Source organism: Osmia bicornis, chromosome 4, assembly GCF_907164935.1.
Source record: "Osmia bicornis bicornis chromosome 4, iOsmBic2.1, whole genome shotgun sequence".
Lineage (NCBI taxonomy): Eukaryota > Metazoa > Arthropoda > Insecta > Hymenoptera > Megachilidae > Osmia > Osmia bicornis.
The window spans coordinates 5,235,088-5,258,182 of record NC_060219.1 but is presented as its reverse complement, the minus strand read 5'-3'; the positions used below and the strand labels follow the sequence as shown (position 1 = coordinate 5,258,182).

The 23,095-nt window shown below is 38.2% G+C and overlaps 1 protein-coding gene across 7 annotated transcripts in view; it reads left to right on the top strand.

The window, feature by feature from the left end:
* LOC114879544 (nucleolysin TIAR) overlaps positions 1-23,095 on the top strand; it is a 354,927-nt gene that overhangs the window by 195,421 nt on the left and 136,411 nt on the right. The window contains exon 1 of one of the 7 annotated variants that reach the window (XM_029194608.2): positions 11,409-12,625. The exons of the other annotated variants lie outside the window; for them this stretch is intronic. Within the exon in view, the coding sequence (XP_029050441.1) occupies positions 12,469-12,625 (157 nt within the window). The 5' untranslated portion in view covers positions 11,409-12,468. Of the gene's footprint in view, positions 1-11,408; positions 12,626-23,095 lie in introns of those variants that run through there. 7 annotated transcript variants of the gene reach the window in all.

Genomic DNA, 23,095 nt, shown 5'->3' with positions numbered 1-23,095 from the left:
GAAACTCTCGTTGCAAATCGTGCGGCACGAACCGGAAAACTTCGCTCCAGCACGGAAGTCTAACTTCGTTAAGACAAACGTTTTGAACGGAACTCAGCTCGGCTAAAGCTGAGCAGGACGAGGGGGTGGTCGGTGACGTCAGCCAGGTCTAGGGTCAAACGGGGAGGAAGAAACGGGTGGAAAAACTCGCAAAGAAAGTGGAAAAAACTTCGACACTTAAATGTTGAACATCGTCAGGACGAAAGGCCCTCCGGTGATTAATAACATTTATGATGAAAGAGACGTTTTAAAAGAAAATTCATTCTCCTACTTTACGCACGTACTTTTCAAACAGCTTTCTTTCTCTTCGTGGTTTCCATTCTATTTATTCTGTAAAATCAATTCTTAGATGGTTGAGGGTATTTTATTTTTTTTAAGAAAAGAAACGTTCTATTGTTTTGATTATTACCGAGAGGAAATTGCACTCGGTTTCCATCTTTCCAACCGGGGAATTTAGTTCCTTTTTTAAATTGTTACGTTTCTGAAGATGTTGAAGAACGTTCACAATTTGAAAAATTACACAAGAATTCAGGGACAGAAAATAGCAGAAAATTGTAATGTAATAATCATTTTCTCAAAAATGATATTTATGGTATTTTTATATTCAGATAAATTTTTTCTTCAATCGCAGAAGGAGAAGCCTTTAAATTAATTCTCGATTTACCACGAAATGTATTAGAGTTCTTGTGCATTGAAAAAAGTAATACTGTCTGCAGGCAGATTATGCGGAGCTCGGTACAACGTTTAAAGATACGGCCGAGGTAAAGGAAGAAAAATATCCAGTTATAGTATTCCGCTCGGTATTCTGCTTCTTTTCTTCTGTGCGACACGAAAGTCCCCAGGCGTCCTCGGGAAATATTTCATGTTCAGTTAATTAGCGCAAGACAAACAGTCGAAAGTTACAGTTTCAATGCGGAAAAGTCTTCCTTCTTCTACTCTTCCTCTTCATCCGTTTTCACTGTCACTGACTGACAAATAATGATAGTTAGACATTTAATTTCTTGTTGAACCATCTATTCCGAATACTGATCGATACAAATGAAATATTTATTATCGATCTTATACAAAGACTAATTCTAATAATTAATCATATTTCATTGCACTTTGGGGTATAATTATCCGTCGATATATATAAAATTTCAGAACAATTTGAAATTCCCAATTCCCTTAAATCAGCTAACTGAAAGATCGGAAAAAGCAAATTTACGCGATCGTAAGATATAAAAATGTGAATTATTATATCTACCCGATCGGAAATAACTCTGCGATTCGGATCGTATATATCAGATAAACGTTAATGCGGCACAAACGAACGATATCGTAGGAGACTGAATAGATCGTCGTCACGCGTCGTTAATTAACCGATTAACCATCCTATTGCTACGCTAATAAACCAATAACATTAAATCAAGCCTCGTTTCGCGTAGGCCAATAAAAGCGACGTCATTTCGGTGTGGGTCGAGGCGAAGCTCTGGGCTGTTGAGTGGCCAGGCCCGAAGAAACCATCGAGGAAATCAAGATGGTTCGCCAAAAGCAATCTAGCCTGCTACTTCCATAGGAAACTCCTGCCTCTAATGTTTCATCTCGGCCGGTGTTGCAGGCTTGGAAATTACCAAGGCGCCCAAAGATGTGATCGCAGCCAAGAGCTACCCCCATTATCATGCAGATATATACGCGTAACAATTCGGGAAGATGTACACGCAACGATACTCCGGCTCGACCCCTTTCTCTGTTTCCTAGATTGAGTTCAAAGTGGGATACACGTTCGTGGCAAGTGTTCGAACAAAAGGCAAAGGAGAAGAGGGAGAAACGTTGTGGAAGGTTGGATCGGGCGCAACTTCTCATAAATAATTTGATAGAGTTTCTATCGGGAGCAACGAGCGGTTACAAATTAGTACATCAAGGGTTCGGGCTGATATCTAACCGATCCGTATAATGGTTGGCAAAGCAAACGTAAAGCCGAATTGGCGACCGCACGAGTACGGTAGACCACACTAGCATAATAACCAAGAGTAATGCGTGAATTATTGACTGCTTCCTAACTGGCTACCACCGCGAACAGGAAAGCGTGTGCACGCGTTTCCGCTTAAAAATGACACTCTACCTGCTACAATGATAATAGGATAAACGAAGCAATTAAATCTGCTAAAGACAATATTAATTTTTCGAATCTCTATGATGGGCTATGTTTATTATTAACGAAGAATTTACGTAGTAATTTTAAGCTTTCAAACTTTAAGCTTTAAATTGGGGCTGTATGAGTTTCAAGCTTTCTGTATTTCAAAATCATTTGATATGCAATAACTTGGTACATATGTATATGTACATATACTGATTCGTGATTTGAAATGCTTTCGGTATTCTGCGATCTGGAGTTCATAGAACGGACTAATGTATTTCGAGTATCAAGCACTTCGTCAGGTCTGGCAGGAATTCATTAAATCGTGCTTATATACATAAATGAGGTCCACGTTGTTTCTGTTGATGGGAATTGGTCAGGGTTTGGGGAAATTAAAGCAATTATAATTTAATTCAATTATAATATTAATCTTTCTAATTAATCGTCAAAAGTAGATAGCTTCTAACTTCTTCCAGTTCAATTTTTTATTTGCAAAAATAAATATGAAATTTTCTATTTTTCGAATTCATCGCATAAAAATACAGTATTGACTGAACAACAAAGTAGAACAGATTTTTGCATACACCGCATCTATGGTAAATCACGTACGATTCTAAGTGAAGTAAACCGTGAGTTATGATTATTAAATGCTGCAACTCCTGTTTATGTAGTATGCAAATGGGATCGTGCGTCAGTTTTGATCTTTTGTAAGAAAGTACGAAACTTGCACGCACATGAACCAAGTTATCGTGGCTACTTTGAAGATGAGCAACTATACCTTACCCTTTCACTGGAAATTTTCTTCTTTTCTAACGGTTTGATAAACATTTACGGCTTTGAAGGTCCTTCTGTTAGTAACGAATAAATTTTTGGGTGGAAAAATTATATCCAAGCATTCATAACTCAGTAAAATATTTTTCATTTCGTTATTTCGTCCAACAGAAATTAAATTAGAAAATCAATTGAGAAGTGCTAAAAAGTTCATATAATTTTTTGTCAAATTTTAGACCCTTTGATACAATCCAATTCCCAGCCTTTAATTAAACAATTTTTAAAAAAGCCTTCTACCACAGTGGAAGGGTTTAAAAATATTTTCTGCTCGTTTCGTGTGCATATAATTTTGTTTATCACAAAAAGGTGTTTTCCATTAAATTAATGGTAACGTTAAAATGAAGAAACATGTGACCGGTGTATACGTAGAAAAACTGTTAATTATTTTGTGAATTCTGTTTGCATTTCGTGGTACGCGGTTACGTGCGGTGGCAAAAGGATACGTATCTGTCTTTTTTTCTTTCAGAACGACCCCCGTTTCCCAAAAAAAAAATTGCGAAAAATTTACACGACCATAAACTCGTCACGGATACCAGGGAAAACACGAAACTGAATTCGCGTGCTTTCCGTCAGATTTTCATGAAATCTTTCAGCCTCCAGGAACAACGTAAATTAAAATCTGTTGTTAAAAAAATAATGGTTCAATTTTTCGATTCGCATTGGCTTCTGACTCTTTTTGAAACATACAAATTTACAAATTGTTCGCCAGCGAAACGATCCAGTGATTCTTTGTTATTTCAAAAATATCAATCTACAAAACGATGAAAATACAAACTGACTACATATCGTCCGCTTCCAAAAAGAGAAATATATTTTTTAGAAAAATTAATTTGAAGTTTCTTGTTTTGAAAAATTATTCACTATTCAACCATTTAACAAAAACGTATAAAAATGAGAGAATTTATTTATATTTAAACATTTCCTTGCATTTAATGGTATGATTAATTCCACGAGTGTCCTAAATCTGGCAATCAAACTCGCAGTCGAAAGTGGGTAAATGTACTAGTAGTTCGTCATAGAGGCAAGTCATTAAGAAAGTTTTTGAATGATGTTTAGGTGAACCGAACAGCTATAAATTCTTCTACACGTCATTGCAGGCTTGTATAGTCACGCGGACAAGCTGTCCCCGTTAGTCTTGCTCTTGACATACGTGTGTATACGCGATAGAGGCATGAACTTCCTATAGGCAAATACACGCGGTGGGGTTGCAGCCGATGTCGCCTATCAGCTCGATGGAGGAGTCATCGATCAAACCTAAGCGAGCGTGGTAACGACGGTGAAACTCTGGGAGACAATATCCTGGTTCGAGGTGGATAACTCGTTAAAGGAGCACGCTAATGGACATAGCATCTGGCTACTATATATAATTGGTCGATGGTTCACTATCCGACTCCATTCAACCATTGTAAATATCAATGGCTGCTTTGACGTGTACAAATGGGATTTCGCTCGACTTAAAGGTATTCGAATGTAGGTTGTAATTAACACTTTGAAGCCTACTATGACGCATTTGTGACTTTGGTAAATGGATTCTTCTATTAAAATTCCATACTTTGTTGATATTTGTTATTCATGACTTCGGTAGTAAATTTTTCAGTTATTATTTAGGTACAATAATTTCATTGGAATTAATTAGCGTAGTTATATATATCTGATTATTGAATAATAGTGTTTATACCTACTTCGTTATTATTAAAATCATTAAATGTTTTCGAGATGTGTATAGAAGTATGTAAATTGGTAAATGAAGAAACGTGGAAAATGTAGGTCTTATATGTATGTACAAACTATGAATATGTAAATAGTTGATCGTTTGAAGTAATAGAATATTCATGTGACTTTAAAAACATAATACATTTGTACAAGTTCTAGTTTCAATTTTTTGAATGCGTGTGAAGTTTTGTAAGAATAATTCTAAAGCAGGTACATTTGTCTCCAGCAGCGTGAGATAACAGCTTTGTTTTCAACAGTGCTCAATCTTGATACTCGCTTTACATTCAAATCTTTATAAAGTTGAATAAATTACAAAATTTCTGTCAGGTTTACTAGATATTTGCAATATTACACCAGCTCTTTAATTAATACATCAGTATATAATCTTGACATTGAAAAATGAACATCCTTCATTTTGCACATACAAAAAAAATATATTGACTGGCAAGCGATTAAGTAAATTTTCCAAAAATCGTAGGAATCCAAATCCACAATTTAAAAATAAGAATTCACATTGGCAATAAACTCTCCCTATTGTTTCTGAATCAAAATATCGTACTACTTTGACGCATCATTCAAGTTGATAAAAGAGAAGGAATAGATAATCCTGGTTAAAAAGACGTAGGGAATGGATGAAACGTTCTATCGTTTTGAAAAGGACGGAAGTCTTGCGGTGTCTAGGACTGAGAGAAGAGAAACGAAAGGGAGTTGAAGCTCTAATTAGCTACAATTACCGTAACATAGCAATGTTGAGCGAATCGCCCGAGGCTCATCCTTCGTCTTTCTATCTACTTCTATATTGTCTTCCTTCTTCCTCTCTCGTCGTCGTACGATTCTCTTCCAGCCCATCCCTTCCTTTCGCAGTCCCGTCTCCGGGATATTTCCCGTAAAACAGCCAATTTGCGAAAGAATTTAAACTAACATACGGAAAAATAAAAATCGTTCAAAACGTGATTGTCTTTTCTCCAGCAAAGGTTTTTCAAAACTTCTTTCCTTGCTTTTACCCTCCACTGTAGGAGTTGAAATTCGAAGAATAAGGGGGTGGTTTTCCTTATAACATGGCCTTGGTTGTCGTATCCCTCATTATTCGAGATTTTAGTTAGATAATGAGGAATCTTATCTGATATAATGGTACAACCTCCTTGTATCGGTATCCTTCAGAGAAAACTTTTGTTGTTTTCCCTATAATCAAGTGAATTCCTCCCAACCTCCAACTCTTAGTTTCGTTTCTTTTTTTTTCTCCTCTTTGTTTGGAGGAGGCTACAACGCTTTCATTATTTTCGCGTCTGCCGTGCAGTATCCGGCTATGAATGTATAATTCAATTAGCTGTAACGAAAAAGTGGCAGGCACGAAGATATTTCTTCAGGACACGGTATTAAATATTGTTATTGTCGCGTGAACGCGTTGATTCGATCGCTGGTTGTAAATTCGAACGAATCGAAAATTAATTATGATATCCTCCCCGTTGATTTACAATTTCATGAGAAAAACTTGACCATCCGTGTAACGTGGTCTCGTATTTATGCTGAACGGCTACGAAAGCACCGTGTTTATCGATTCGCTTTTTTTTCATTCCTTTCTGATTATTTTTCGTTTATTTATGAAATGCTTTATTGACTCACCGGCAATGACGTTTGTAAATGATGGTTTTCAGGTTCATTTTATCTGATTGTTTCTCGGGTATTAATATTTTTTAGGCAGGAAGGATGGAAATTTTTAGATTTATCTTTACTGTTGCTGGGTGATAATAAATGATTGAATAGCAATAGAATAAATGCCTACTGTTATATTTTAAAAATTATAATTTTGAATCTAGAATTATATTTTCCATCTAGAAAAAAAGAATTAAAGAATTATATGTAACGATACTGAAAAAACAAAATCAAAAGCTTTTATCTTTCATTTAAAGCTTGCTGTAATTCAAAATAAAAGAGAATTCAAATTCCATGTTCGACGCGTTTAAAGTATCTGTCAGTTTCAGTAAGCACATGATTGCGAAAAATTTTACGTTCAAAGCAAGTCATGTACCCTGATCGTTCTACAAACTTTTTCGACTACAAAGTGCCGGACAATATGCGTTACGTGGCAACGTATCGACGGTTGCAGAGGAAAAGGGTGAAAGGGGAGGAGGGTGGTCGCAGAGAAAAAAAAAGGAAATGTCGAAAAAGCGTGCCTCGACGAACGTCAAGAGCGGTTGGATTGTCAGGTCGTTGCCAATACCTCATGGTAGATTCCATGGTGGTCGGTGTACGCGTCACCACGTGCACGTTCCGCATCTCGGTTTATCCTCGTGCTTCCGTCGAGTCGACAACTGCTACGCCCACGATCACAAACGGAATTATTTATGAGTTTGAACATGAGCCAGAGCTCTTCCGCAAGCCACTAAGACGCTTCCCGACGTTAGTCGTCTTCTCTGAATATCAGAATAAGGCACAGGATCAAAATGATCATGCCACATTCTGGAATTTCATTATGATGCTGTTCAATTAAAGATTCATAACGGTGCAACACGGCTGTGGTTACTTCGAGATTCGTAGCGATGATTTTTACTTACAGTTATCAATACTTGTCTGACTTATATGGGTCTATACTACTGAAATTATATGTTGATTATAGTGCTCTGTGGTATTTGATAAATTTATCCATCTTTAAGCTTTCTTTATTCTTCAAAAACATATACATTTAATCCGTCTACATTAAAAATTCGTTGTCTATAAATTAAACTAAACTTTTTCTTTCTTAATATATCACCTGAACTTTTACATAAGGTGATTCTTATTCAACAGGTGGTTGAAACATCTGAAATATAGATGAATATACAAAATTGTGCAGTGGATGTAAATTAGTTTAAATAGGATTAAAAACATAAATAATAAAAGATTTTTTAATGCTAAATTTTAATAGGAAAATAGTTATCAAGATTTATAGAATTTAAAATTAAATTATAATTCTAAGTTATATGTATATTAAGTTAGCAGAAACTATCCAAGAGGTAATAAATTTCCGGTCCACTAAATGTTAATAGGAAAAATTGAATACACACAGAAACATGAAATTACAAAGCAAACTTACCATACAGATATCAAAACAGGGTGCTTTTCATTTAATTAAAATACCTTCAATTCAAGGAAGATAATTACTAGAAACCGGTCACTGTGAAACTCTCCCAAAATGTGTTTTGTTTAATTATCCTTAAACGTTTAATTTATTCTACAAACGCTATGTAATTATTTTTTAATGATAGCAAACCTTTTGAAACCTTAACAAACCATTAAACGTACATTTTTATTGACGAGAAACATTGATAGCAAAGACCTTTGGGAATTCGATCTAAAGCCTCTCTTTTATTTGAAAAAAGAGCTGTATCACTCGTATAGGAACCCCTTTCGATGCTACCACTGGTAATCTATTTTTTAAACAAATCGTACATTCAAGCTTTCCGTTGGTTCTCGTTTCACATCGTCGGATCCAACATTCGTGCCGAGTAGTTTTGTAAATCACGCTAAGTAATGATAGCAGGGAACATTTTTATTTCTCAGACCTCCGGTAACGTTGGCGATTCTTTTTGGAAACGTTATTCAGTAAGCGGATTTCACCTGGCATAGTGAGGTAAAAAACGTACTGTGTGAGGCGTACAGTAAAATTTAGGCGATAATTATACGTAAATTCGTTGCCCGCCAGGCTTAGAATAAACTCACGCGTTACAGGATACAATTTTGTTTCGTTTAGTGTTCAAACTCTTGGATTTAAATACAATCATCTAATTTTTTTATTGTTCAACTGAAATTTTAAAATGACTAATAATAACCGAATAATTTTTTAGAAATTTGAAACAGTAAGAATGTACAAAGAAACTTAATAAGTTTTAACAGAAACAAGTAAGAAATTTAAAATATAGAAAGGCTAGAAGAATCCTTAAGGAAATGTATTCTCGTCGCTCCCTTCCTTGCCCTGCATCAATGTTACCGAAAACAGCGATGAAATCCTTTCGGTATTCGAACGGAGAGTAGCATTGCAATCACTCTAGTTCGATCTACGACCAAAGTGCGGCGCCACTTAATGGATAAGTAGTTGCGGACGGTATTGGGTCAGACGTAGCGCTCTCCTTCGCCACAGTGGATCACCAAAGTATTGGCTTGTTCTACTGTGCCTTGTTACCATTCTCTTTGAAAATACGATGTATTATACATCACCACATAGGAAATCATATGTATATGCTACTGATAAAATGTAAAATCCAGATGATTTATAAATTATAATGATTTAAAATAATTATTTTTTATTTTTCTTGAATAATGTACATGTTGTCTGAACTACTTTAGGCAAAATATTAATGTATTACATTTTTGTTTGCTTTTCTTTTTAATTAGTAATCTAGTCCAAACTTTTAGTTAACTTTTTCATTAAAAGAAAAAATAATTGCAAGAAAGAAAGGTTTGCCAATCCTTTTTTGGTCCATTGTAAATCTATCCTCATCGTCCCAGGTGCCTATAATCTTTAATCTTTATTAAAACAATCTTTAGAATTAAAAAATTACAGCGATTCAAGTGGCATGACTTCAATTTATTATACAATTTAAACTAGAGGTCTTGGATAACTCAGAATCTACCATCCAACTGATAATCTTCTTCCAAAAATGAATTCTCTGTTAAAAATGTGAAAAATGTGAATATCAATTTCATAAGATGCTGAAAAACACTGAGTTAAACACTGAATCTTCTTTGAGTCAATTTGCTGGTGTATCTGTTGTACGGGGATTTTCATGCAAATAAGTATACCGCTGCTTTTTAAATAAACACGATAAAAGATAAGACGAAGCTTCTTGACATCGAATTGCAAGCAAAAACATTTGCTTCGGGTCTACTTGGATTTTCTCTTTGTAGGTAAATTTATTCCAGTAACAATACCTTCTTTGGTTGAAAGTTCCTGAAGAATATTGAAGATTCAACGATAGGATCTTTTCCGCACAAAAGGCGTACCAGCTACAGTTATTGTGAAAAGGGGGGATTCCCGTGTCCTTAAGGGCAGATTGCTCGAGAAACCAACGGCAAGATTTCAGTACAGATTTGCAAAATACACGTTGCCATCTTACCGTCATGGGTGGGGATAAAATTTTTCGGTGGTTCTATCGTTTTATGCGGCAAACTTTTTAGACCGTTTATGGTTTATGAGACGCTCGGTGCATAATTACTTTCGAAGAAAGTATGTTGAGCTCCAGGTGTCCTTTCCTTCTGAAAAACTCGGCGAATTATGAAAATTCTTGACGTTGAAGTATGACTATAAAATTCATTGGAATTTGAATTTTCAATAAAAAATTAATCTCGGCATTAAGGGGAACATTGAATAATGAACATCGCTCTTTCAGTGATTTGCATTTTACTTTATTTAATTTCGTTAGAGACTAATAACTCTTTATACTTCCAAGATTCTATTTATGTGATTATGCTTAGAAATATTTTTTCAATGGTGAATATCACTTTGAAAAAGAATAAGTTACCTGAATATTGGATTCATTTCTATGGAAGTAAACAAATTGCCAATGGCATATATACATCTTCAGCGAAATCCTTTCGAAGTAGTAATCGATAACCAGCAGACGTGGAAATAGCACTGTCAATCGCCAAAAGTTCAAACATCTGTAGGGCATCCTAAGTGAAGTGAATATTTCCAGGACATAATGCGAAGTATTTGCACAGCAGATGGCACTAAACGAACACCCTTCCTTCGAAGTCAAAACGTGCCTCGTAGACTGAAAGTTTCCTTTACAGATACATCGATCGTCCTCTAAATGTACGTTTACTTTGCTAGCACGTGCTAATTGTTTTACCCTTGCTGTACTACGTACAAACAGCTGGGAAACATTAAAAGCTCCAAAAGGTAAACCTGTTTCAAAATCATTTGCAAATTTTCAGCAACATTAATTATTATAATAGAGTTTTCTTTCTTATATTAGATGAAAGCTAAGAGTACGGTATCTATGATATCTTATTAGCCATATTGATCCAACTTTACAAATAGAAATTGATAGGAAATGTTTAAACACTGATTTGCAAATGATTTATTGAAAAGCGATAAAATTTTCTAAATCGTTTATAAATTTTAAGCAGTATTAACTGGAGAAATTTTCTTTATTTAATGTGAAAGGTTTGCTAAATAAAAGTTAAAAGTAAACACTAAATATTTAACATAAACAAAATTATTTTAAGAAGGAATACAGTCATTAGTTTAATTGGTTGTTTCATTATTTTGAAAAGTGTTAAGCAAAGTTGAATAAATATTGTTATATTCATATTAATATAAATTTTAAAGTAACTCCCACCATGTTAATCAATAATAATAAATAATAAACAAATGAATAAATAATGAAGGGGAAAAGCAGGAAGATAAACAAGTAAAACATGGTAAAATATGATATTTATTAACCATATATATTGAATAATTAAATAAATAAAAAAAGAGATATAGCGAGTAATTCGAAAGAAAGAACGAAGCTGAATGGTTCATAAGCCAGCGTATCGAGCAACCCTTTCAGCTTGGCGGTTAGCGAGCGACTGCTGGCTCGCGTCTTAACTCGTGCGATTCCGCGAACGCTCGGGAACGCCGGCGCCTCTGGGCGTCGCGACGGCGGGTGTCCAGGGCTGGCAGGCTGGCAGGCAGGCAAAGGCAGGCGTCCCTTCGCGCTCTCCCCGCCAGACGAGTTCCGACTCTACGCTCGGCCGGACGTGACGTAACGCGCACAGCGTGGAGAGCGTAGAGAAACGTCGTCGCCGTCGTTCTAATCGTCGTCAACGTTGCCGTCGTCGTTGTCGTTGTCGTTGTCGTCGTTGTCGTTCCTGTCAACTCTCTCCCTCTGTCACTCTCTCTCTTTCTCTCTGTCTCATTCTCTCGCACAAAATCTCAGTTACACATTCTCTTTCTCTTTCTCTCTCTCTCTCTCTCTTTCTCTCTATCCACAATACAAACACCTGTGCCCGTGCACGCCGTGTTAGCAAACAGTGTCCGACTTCGTCCGACGTATCTTCGTCGCGGATCAGTCGAGTGTCGACTCGTTATCAGTCGTCGTGGTACACGCAGCACCGCGTGCTCTAGCACGCCACTGCGTGGACGCTCGAACAAGCCGGGAACAGGGGAACAATATTTCCGAAGTGAAAGTGCGCCAATAGGAATCGTATTCGAACGAGTGCTAAACGAAACATTTGTGAGTGAGCAAGGAAGAAATTTAGTTGGTGGGTTCGTTCGGGGTAGAGTCAGAAAGGATCACGTGTAGGCCGGTTATATTAAATCGAGGAATCTGTGTCGGATCTATGTCGAGGATCGCCGGAGACATCGTCCTAGAGAGCTTTAGTGGTTTCCACGTTCAGTTTCGAAAATTAAACTCGTAACAATATTCGGGCCAACACGGGGCTGCTGGCCGTGAGAAACTTTCGAAACGGGCAAATGTCGAGGAGGATGTAAAGTGATGCCGGGAGGGAGAGGAGTAACCGCGATCTTCGTGACGTGGCGTTTGACAGACATCGCTGAAATTACCATGCAGTGACTCGGTCCCGTACGCAACACACGTCGATAAGGTGCCAAGTGGTTTCGCAATAACACTGACCAAGTGATGCCACGGTCGCGGGACACTCAGATCACCGATTGATCAAACGGTAGCTCGTGATCGTTGTCGTATCAGACCCGGACACCGAACCGTCGACAGTTAAGTCGTTATCTCGATCACGTGCCTGGAGGAACAGTTCGCCACGGCGAAAACGGTAACGGTGCAAAGATGCTGACCATGTCGACCTTGATGATGCCCACCACGATGACCACGATGACGAATCCAGGACCTATACCGGCGCACAGCATGCCGCAGAAGATAGAACCGCCTAAGCTGACCGCAGCAGCTACGCTCACCCATACGGCAGCAGCCGCCAACAAATCAGGTACCGCTTTATACTGCAGATTTATGGCTTACCGCTATCATATCGAAGCTGGCTCTAAGATCAATTTCACCGGTACATTGTGCCGTCGAGTATGCTCCGTTGCTCCTGTCAATCCTGTGAACGATATACGTCGCGTCCTCTCATATCCTTGCAAAGGGATGGGCTCTTTTAAACCGCTTAATGGTCATACATCAAATTGTTATACAATATTTGACAATGTGTCCTTGTGCGCTGATTAACATTTCCATCTAACTGCTTTCAATCACCTATTCGTGTTCATTTATAGAGGCAAAAGGTATGAATCTTTGAATTCTTGGTCTGTTTGCCGAATTAATTTCATCGCCTGGCGGGTCTCGCGTTTACGATATCACATGGAATTTTTTTCTAAGCAAAAACCAACCAAATAAAGCTGGTTGATTTTTTTTTCAAACCTCTTTGTTTATCTTGATACGTTGTCTCCATCTGGGCTAGAGTATTGCACGAAAGCAACAACTCGAGCAATTTTTTTATTCCGTTTTATTCTATACTGATACTCTTGTCGTGAAACTACCGCAATTCTGTGTTCCAATTCCGACGTTCATAAAAGAAGTGCTAACTTCTTGTAGGGTATGAAGTGAGGGAGGAAGAATAGCAAGGCCGGTTGATTTGGATGTGACCCGCGTAGAAATTGGTGTAGTGAATCGCAGAAATATTGTTATCTTATTAGTTAATAATTAGGTGTTATCACTTATATTCTACTCTTATTAACCCTACAATGATTAGAAAATAAGAATATGCTGAGTCCATTATTTAGAAAATATTGAAAATATTTATCCTAATTTTAATTAGGATTAAATATCTGTAAATGTTTCCTAATATAATATTAGCCGTTTGCGATGTCAATCTGAGGGGGTAAAATCGTTCCTTAAACCTTAATGAATACAGTGTATATTTTTGATAATTAGTAAAATCATCTAATTTCTTTCTAAACGACATCACGCATGTCCATTTACTAATTAAGAATTTACGAATATTTATGCGAACCCACCGTACTTCCAGGTCTTATCTAAGACAAAAGTAATAAACTTGATCGTCAGGAATTAATTGCTACCCATTAGGGATGTCGACTTTTCTCCGTCCGATTAAGCGTTCGTGACCGTTCGTTCTCTCAAACGGGCCTGGCCAATTATCTACCGGTAATTACCGGCTAATAAACATTTGCCTAGAGCCCCGACGAAACGTTACAGCTCAATTAAAAATTTATAACTCGGCCGGCTGGCTGACAAAGCCGCCGGAAAAAAGCTTTGGCCTCAGTCCAAGGCTTTGTAGCCGCTACTCGAAACGACAATTCCTGCCAGAATCTTTTCTTCGTTCCAGTGAAATCTTCTGCCACGTATCGTTGCGTATCAAAACGAACGTATCGCATTTTCTAAGTCTAACAGAAAAAGAAACGCGACTGAAATTTTTCTTAAAAATCAATCAATTATGTAAAATTAAAGATTGCTGTGTGTGACTCACTATGCTTTAAAATGAAAATGTTATTATCTAATAATTAATATTTTACGTCTAACAGTATAGTTTCAATCAAATATTATATAAATCTTATTTTTATCACTTTTTCTTCTCACGAGAACACCCTCCATAAGTCGATAACAGCAATTTCATCGATGCAATCACGATGGGGTTCTAATTACAAATTGTACCGGTAATAATCTTGCAACAAGCAGGCTCGGTTTTCTGTTATTTTCGTGAAAGACGACGATTAAAAGTGGTCGTAAGGTGATTTTTATGGATCGTAAATTTTCCGAAATCGGTATGTTCAATGTGACGGATAGTCGTATTACACGGATCGTCGACAATGTCATACGAACGAGCTGTTTTTGATCGAAGATCACCGGTTACAGTATTCACGAATTGCTCGTTGTAGGCTGAGAAATATCAGTTTCGAGAAAATTCCTGCAACGAGGTCAACGTCTAACTTTCCACCGTGTATTTAGCCCCCTATGTAATTTTGAAGGTTGAATAAGCAAAACTATCCGACGAACAATTTCTAGATATTGACTATTACCATTAAGTGTCGTCTCGAGCACACCGTTGCTTTTCAGCTCGTAATTCGAAACTAAAAATAACTGAGATATTGTTACACTGCTGAATTAGACCTTGTACCCAATGTGACGTGCAATAAATAGTTAAAGAAGAAATTGAAAGGAATCAAGAATCTTATTGCGACACTGTAGGTTTAGACCTCAACTTCCAGGAATAGAGCTTATTTAGACATTTCCTATGAGTAAAAATAACAGAACCATGTTATATAGATTTTAACGAAGAAAACTTCAGAGTAGCTGAAAGTAAAGAAGAAAAATAAATAGTCATAAAATTTCATGTAGAGTCTATAAATCCAAATCTTGTATCCTTCATAAGACTTTTATTTTTCCAAATAGAAAAGAATCAAATTTATTTATTTAACCGCTGATTATAAATGTTAATTAAAAGACTATCTTCAAATAGAAGTACACCTCTGTTCGATTTACGATATTACAGAAACCGTACTGCCGTATTACCCTAATCCCCTTTAAACGCGTTTGTAGAAGCAAAAATTTCTGCTCGCAATGCAGCCAACGTATCCGGGGTATTGCGTGCAATAGCGAGGATAAGTACTCGAAGCGTTCGAACGTGAACAGGTGCGGAAACGGAAGAAGAAATGGGCGCGGGAGTGGGATGGGGGTGTGTTGTAAGGAAGAAAGAGGGTGTCAGAAATCGGTAAGCTTCGAGTTTCGACGTCTGCTCGGACGATAAGGTTAAATATAAGGTAAACAGAATTGATTTAACGTTTAAGACCGATACAGGGCGAAATGCCGTGACGTCTGGTGGTCTTCGATAAATTCCACGCATCCACTTGGCTAACGTGCATGCCACGCAGGTACGAGTATACGTGGCGAAGTGGTACGATGCCGGGACTTGCGCCCTTGTTATGCTCCCACGACACGTACACTCGCGATGTAACGGTAACTACAGTTAGTACGTGCTAAGTGTGCACAGCTAGGGATTGCCCTATTGGCAGCCCTGCGTTATGCCACCCTCTGGATCACACGTACGTGGATAAATACACGCGTTCGAACAGTGTCGCGCGATGCATTACGTTCACTATTTTCCTTTTTATCTTACTTCTTAAGCTTTGCTAACCATTTTGCTAGAAGATTTTATCCCGATAAGAAACGCATTTTCCGTTCGTGAAACTAATAAAACGATATATAGGTACTTGCTTATACCTAACATTCTTCAATTTATTCCTTTCTCATCGTATGCCAATTTCTATTTGAAAGCTAGCAATTTTTTGGCAGACATTACAAAAGCTTCAAAATATAATTTCCTTCTCGTTTAAAAAAATTTAATTGCAAGATCCTCTTCGAGGGTAGTCGATTTCATCTCTACCAACGATCGTTCGCAATCGATTCGTTGAAATATCGCGTCGATAAATCCACCTAACGCGAACGATGGACGGTTGAGATCGAAACAAACCGCAATCAGGTTGAAGGCGCGGAAAACGCGAAAATTTAAACGGAGCTGAATAAAGTGGCCTCGGAGCAACCCGCGTTGGCAAGAGGCCGGCAAGGAGTGTGGGTTAGGTGGCAGCGGTAGAAGGATGAATATAGAAAGACTTGGGATGGGGTGAGAGGGGGTTGGTAACCACCCTCTGCAAGGTACCTACGTGGCATTCAACGGCGCGGATGGTGGTGGCGCGGGCTGGCGCGCCAACTAAAATTGAATCTGTGGACGAAACTTCGGTAACCTCGTCAGGAAACCGAAGCTAAAGCCATCCATCGCCTCCGCTTTCGTCGTCGGCCTCTTTCCCATCAGTGCAGCCATTGTCGACTTCTGTTCTATCTTGGAAAATTGCTGCCCCCTATTCGTTCGTTCGCTGCTTCCTCGCAACGGCTGATTTTCCGACCGTGTTCACTGTCATGCACGTGTTGTTAAATCAGCGGCTACCCGATGTGGTCGTTGTTCGATGATCTACATTGGTATTCTGAAAATTTCAAAAACAATGATCGTTGACCCATATGTAAGGTGAATGAATATCCACTGGGATCCACTACTCTTGTTGTTAGGTATTCTTTGATTCGTCTGATTAGAAATACTCGCATTAGACACTTCTGTTATGGATAATAGATATTAGCATTTTTAATTTCGCTTTTCTATTGACTAATTGAAAGAGGATAGTAATAGTTAAATATTGATTGAAATGCGACATAAATTATAATGAACTCTAATAGGTGTTGAAAAACTACTGCATCGATCAGATAGAGAGAGAAAGAGCAACCTTGTATTAATCACGATAATATAATATCTAAAAATATAACAGCTATATCCTACTGTACTATAGCCACCAGAGACTGTCAATATCAGTACACAGCAAAAAAAAATATAGAATCTAGCGAGATTATTACACTGCTATTTTTCATTCATTTACAGGAAACAAAAATCCATTGTTGATATTTTAACAAACATTTATATTTTATAATGAAAAAATTCTTTCCGTAAATCGTGATCTCTCGATTGGAATAGTATTCCAATTTCAAAGCTAAAAATAAAACACGTCATTCAAATGAAAATTGATGAAAATCCGTTACAGGTGCTCCACTTTACTCTCTTCTAAAGAGAAACAAATTCTAATAATCAATTCAATTACTTCATACGAGTCACAACAAATCTAATTACAATTACTCATACACGTATGAAATTTCTTCATAAATAGAATTTAAAGTACGAAACAAGTGCAACGTTACCCTCTGACATATCAAAAACAAACAGAAACATGGAACAAGCATTTTCGAACGTTTATTCATATAGAATTCCGTTATAACGATAGCAAACAGACCCATGTAAATACGAGCAGGCTGTATCGCAGTGAAAAATAAAACTCAGGTAAACAATACACGGCAGGAAATGCAAGAATTCAATAAGGCAATTGCATGGGAAAAAAAAATTGATACTGAGCTGTTGTTAAAACAGTGAAATCAAGTTGCGTTTAATTAACACTCGGAAAGGGAATGGTGCAATAGACACAGAGGGTGCCGGGTTAAATATGGTCCAATAGTGAATGGATTAAACTTAATTTTGAACTCTTATTTAATTTTCTAAATTTTAGAAAATTTTATTCTCTGCTATTCTAGGATTAAATTCTTTAAAAATTTCCTTTTCTTATAATTATTATAACACTTGTTACAAATGCACCCTAAACGAGTATTACATTGCAACTACAGTAGCCGCTCGATAATTCGGCCGTCGGATGTCTTTTTCTACTATAACTATGTATGACGGATTTTAGTCCGGTTCTGGAATGACCCATGCATCCGCAGTTCGAAGCTTCAAAGTATTATATCCTGGTTTCGAGTAGCGGTCGCAAACGAATTGTAATCCCGTTGCAAAGTTGATTATCCCTACAGGTTCCGTGGAGATAGGCGAACGTGTGCCGTATAACCAGAGAGAAATCAGTCACTTCGTGAACAACATTTACCCCGGCAGCGTAACGACTGATCCGTCTATTCCCAGTGGCAAGGAAAACTCGTAAAACGGTACTTGGAAATTCGCTGCGCCAAAGTAAACTTGAATGGGGACGAAAAGGGTATAGTTTGACGGCGCTAGCGTCGCAGCCGGTCAGTCGTATAGGGGTGCCATAAGGTAAACCCAAAGGACCGAACGACTGTCGACTCGTATCCCATCTATGCTAGCTAGAAATCGACGTCACTAGCCCATTGTCAGGCAAACATAGAGAGAACAGAAAGTCACCAACCCATAAGATGGTATTGTTTTGGCTGAGAATGACTCCACGGTCGATACTTAGGCACCAGTTTTCTCTGGTAAAAACTGTTAGAAGCAGCGCCGTATGTACGTACTTACATACGTTCCTCTGTTCGAATATAACAGGACATTCGAAAAGGAAATGGCGAGGACGCTATAGGGATCAGATATTGTCGCGTACAAAGATATTCGTTCGCTTACAGAGAAATACTCTTCGGTTACCTAAGAATACTGGTTCGGTGGCAGGATATAGGGACGGCTGAGCCGACGACGCCAAGATACATCGAAAGAACGAAAGCGCCACGGAAGTGGACGTCGCAAGGAATCCCTACTCGAATGTCTCTGTATCCGCCTTAACGGTGGAGGTCTCGTGGATTACACGTGGATCTTGCGTGCAAGTTGGCCGGCTGCCGCGCGACTGTTGGAGCAAAATCTGACCCGGTTTTCGTCTAAGGATAAATCTAGGATTTTTGGCATCAGGAGAGGAGTGGAAGGACGTGAAAGATGATTCGGTGAGAAACAATGTCTACTCGTTTCGACACGATCGACACCGGACTGCGAAAGGATTTCTTTCTTCACGAGGATGAAGGTGTCTTGGTTTGTCCGCTGTGTATGTGGCTCCCGCGAGTTTCTCGTTCGCCTCGATACGAGATAATGGAAGCTTCTTGCGAGCTGCACGCTTTCAGAGAAAGGATGAATCGCTTACTCAGCGGAAAACGTTCGGGTCCTATATTCTAATCCATCAAATGAATGACCACCAAATGATCGTCGAAGTGCTGGCCTGAGTGCTGCGAGCGAAGCTTCCTGAAATGCCAGCATTTTTTACGTACTTGGTGAAGAAAAATAACGCTCTTCGCGTAGTTGGTAAAACAGAAGTCAAACAATTTTTTAAAGAATCTCTTCGAGGTTGTTTTACTTTTTAAACAATGTATTGGGATTGGGATACATCGTAAAATGAGAATGCCATGATGAAATTTGAACGTCTACAGTATTTTCAGACTTTCCAGCAGTATTTTTTTATACATAGAACAAGTTCTATTATGGACTCGAAAATCATTTCTAGCGTGAAATTCAACTTAATCAGATCGTCGCGTGTCGTACGAGGGTTGTTTGAAGAGACAAGCACCGGTATAGGTTCCTCTTTTCAAGCACGTTGCCCCTGGGTGAAAATTTGCGGTCATTAGGCACGTCCACGTGTCACTCTTATTACTCTTCGTTATAACCGATATTCTTTGTATTATTCAAAGACAAACCGTAATTGAGAGCATTTCATTCGTTCGTTTATTAAAAACAGGAAACTTCTCAAGAAATTGATGAAAAGTTTATTCAAAACTTGTATAAACGTATTATAGCTGTTAAAGTGTTATAGCAATCAATAAGAAGCAATAGGATGCATCTCGAACCAATTATTTCCCTTTCGGCTGCGTCGTTAATACTTTAACGCAAAAGTTTCATCGACCTTTCGCATTAGTCACCTTATTAACGGATAAGTGAAGGTAGCAGACGATAGATCGCATCCTCGTCAAGTTTGTACACCTTTATCGCGTTAAAGTTCGATCATTTCTTCAGGATCCACGGCTTATTAACGTAACGGTCTTCTTAAAGAAACTTGTATCCTTCTCGAGGCAGGGTATCGAAAAAATATAAGACGATCCATAAAAAGCGGCAGATAGCGAATTCGTTGTAGCAACGGGCAAAGTGGTTGCTCGCATTAAGTGCGTTTCACGCTTGTGGATTTAAGAGTGGCGGGCTTAGAGGTAGGTTGATCAATATGCTAATATTTTGATGGTTCCACTCCGCTCGGAGAATTGAATTACGCTCGACGAACGAAGATAGATGGAGAACACGGGAAGAGGGTGGCGCGGGAAGAAAAGAGGCTGAAAAAGGATGGGATGGAAGAGTTCTACGTTTCGAGATTGGTATTACACAAAACACCACTTTCAATCACGTTGTAGTACATCCAGGCAACGAGAAAAATTCGCAAATGAATTTTTCCACGAATACCAGCAGCCGGGTCAATCGTGACCCGACTCTGTTTTGACTCGACATTTTTAAACAAGACAAAAAATACCCATTCGAAAGACAATATCGAACGATATTGGAAAACGAACAATTTGCCATGTAAAGGTGTGCAGTTAGAAATTAATCTGGAATACCTATCGTTACTGAGATTTAACAGGGGTGAATTTCAAAGTGAAAGTCGCCCTTACATCTTTAACAACGCGTGCTGAATACGAACGAAGATTTTTTGTCCGTTCACTTTGGAATAGATTGTTTTTATCTGATCTACGTATTCAACATAAACGGCGACCACGATCTGTCGAATCCTCGATAGGTTAACGAGGAAACTTTCTTTCCGTATTTATTACATCGGCCCTGAGAGGGTGCTAGATCGTTTCGGTCCTGTGTCCGTGGGAACTGCTGCAATAATCTGCCCATTTCACTATACCCTTTTTCTCCCCTTTTTTTTGTCCCTTTTTTCAACACCCCACCTTCATTGTTTCTAACATCGATTCTTTGGGGGAAAAAGAACAGTGTTCGAACCTAAATAACACAGAGTAAATTCTGATAAGCCTATAGGTCTATCAAGTTTATAGGTGTTAGAGCATTAATATCTTCGGTGTAAAGTGTAAAAGTTTAGTTTCACTTTTACAAGAGGTACTCCACGTGTTCCAGTTTCATTCGAATATAGTGTTCACATCTGTGGATTATGGATCGACATACTTTTTCTTGGCTTATTATGCCGTTAGATACACTACACACTTTTAAATATCCCTTCGAGTAAGAAATAGAATGACATTAAAGCGATAATGACACTCACTCAGGTAATAATAGGTGCTGAATACTTAGGCTAAGTTTCTGCTTATCAAGTAAACTCTCTTGTGATACAATGATTTAATTGTATTACAAAATTGCAACTTAGCGTTTTATGTATTTTTGAATTTTCTATTTAACTATGGAAAGAATTGTTACAAAAGTTGATTTCTCTTGCAAATTTCGATAGGATAAGATTAAGAATAAAATAGAATCTTTTATTTCACCTGTAAAATGACTTTTGAATGTTTTACGAAATTAGTACAGAACTTTAGTTTTCGAATTTGATATGACGAGAAATATATTTCGAATAATGAAATAGTATTCGGACACTTGCGAAGGTATCGTATACATGTAACAGGAAGCGATCGAATCGAGAAGATTACGAGCGAGGTCAGTAAGCGAAGCCAATCAGATTTACGAGGAAAGACATATCGTGATCGCCTTTGCGACAATTAGTCACCGTCACCCTCTTTCCATTTAACGCACCACGCACGAGTGATCGGCAATAATGAAAGAAAGGTGAAATTGTCGTAAAGAACCGAACGCTCCAGTGCTATATACTATTGCTTTATCTATTGTTATACACTCGAGTGGCAATTGTTCCAAATTTCGTCGTTTTTAAATGGCACATTTAGAAAACGAACTTAGCTGAACAGCTTAAAAAGTGAACATTTTCACATGGTTCTTGTATAAAGGGGATATTGATAAGAAAGTTACTTTTGAAACTTCACCGGCCTAATTTACACTGATTATTCAGCAACTACGGTGAAAACCAATAGCAAGTACAATTACTGACCCACGATTAGCCCAAGTGAAAGAACGTATTCGTTACTCTTTCCTCGTTCGATTCAGCTGGTACCGATTGGACGTTACGGATCGATGATTCGGACGGGAGGAGCATGCTGGATTTACTCGGATCGTCGGAGCTCAACGCGTCTCACGAAAATAAGAATTTACTTTTTACTTGGGAATAGAAAAGTCGCGGATCGACGCGTTGTAAGTGACGTTTTCATTTAAAACTTTCCTCCCTTGGTTATTCGCGATTCCATTCCCAGCCTGCGTACATTATTTACCGCGCCACTATTCTTTTCCAAAGGATACTAATGGAAATGATGAAACTAGAAATCTTTAACAATAACAAATTTAAAAAGAAATTGTGATTTTTATCGTGGGATGTAATTTTTAATAAGGTGCTTCCATATTTTTGGATGCCACTGTATATACTAATGGAGAACTGATGTCCGCTTTTTAATTAATAATTGATCAGCAATATCAGCGTGCTTTAAATAATCGATACCCTAAATATCAGGAAAAGCAATAGCAACGAGATTAAAAAAGATGACTGCGGTCTCTTCTTCGATCAGCAAGATGGAAAAACGAAACGGGACATTAACAAATGCACCGATTTCACGGGGTAATTATGTTTTTCGATGAAAATAAGAGAGTTGCAGTACGCGATATCTTTCAGTCGAGCTACCCGCATTTTACGATCCGCCGTTCACTATAGACGGATGAATACCCATGCGTTTTTGTCCGTGACCAACTCGAACGTACCATCCAGCTATCCAGCAGCACTGGAATAGCGGGTGATGGGCGAGGTGGGAGTCGGGTGGTGGTAGGATAGTAAGCCAGGATCGATGGAGATAATGCCCATTACCCTTAATACGAACTCGCTCTTCTTCCATCTCTTCCTCCCTTCACCTTTAACCCCTCGGTCGGTCTCTCCTTCGGCCAAGCCATTCCATTCTCGTGGCTCTTCGCAATCTGTAACCGATGCTTTTTATCGTCCCCGCTGACTCGATTCGAGAAACTCCGCGTTCTCCTCGTTATCATCATCGATCAAAATTTTCAAATCCCGAATCCACCGTAATG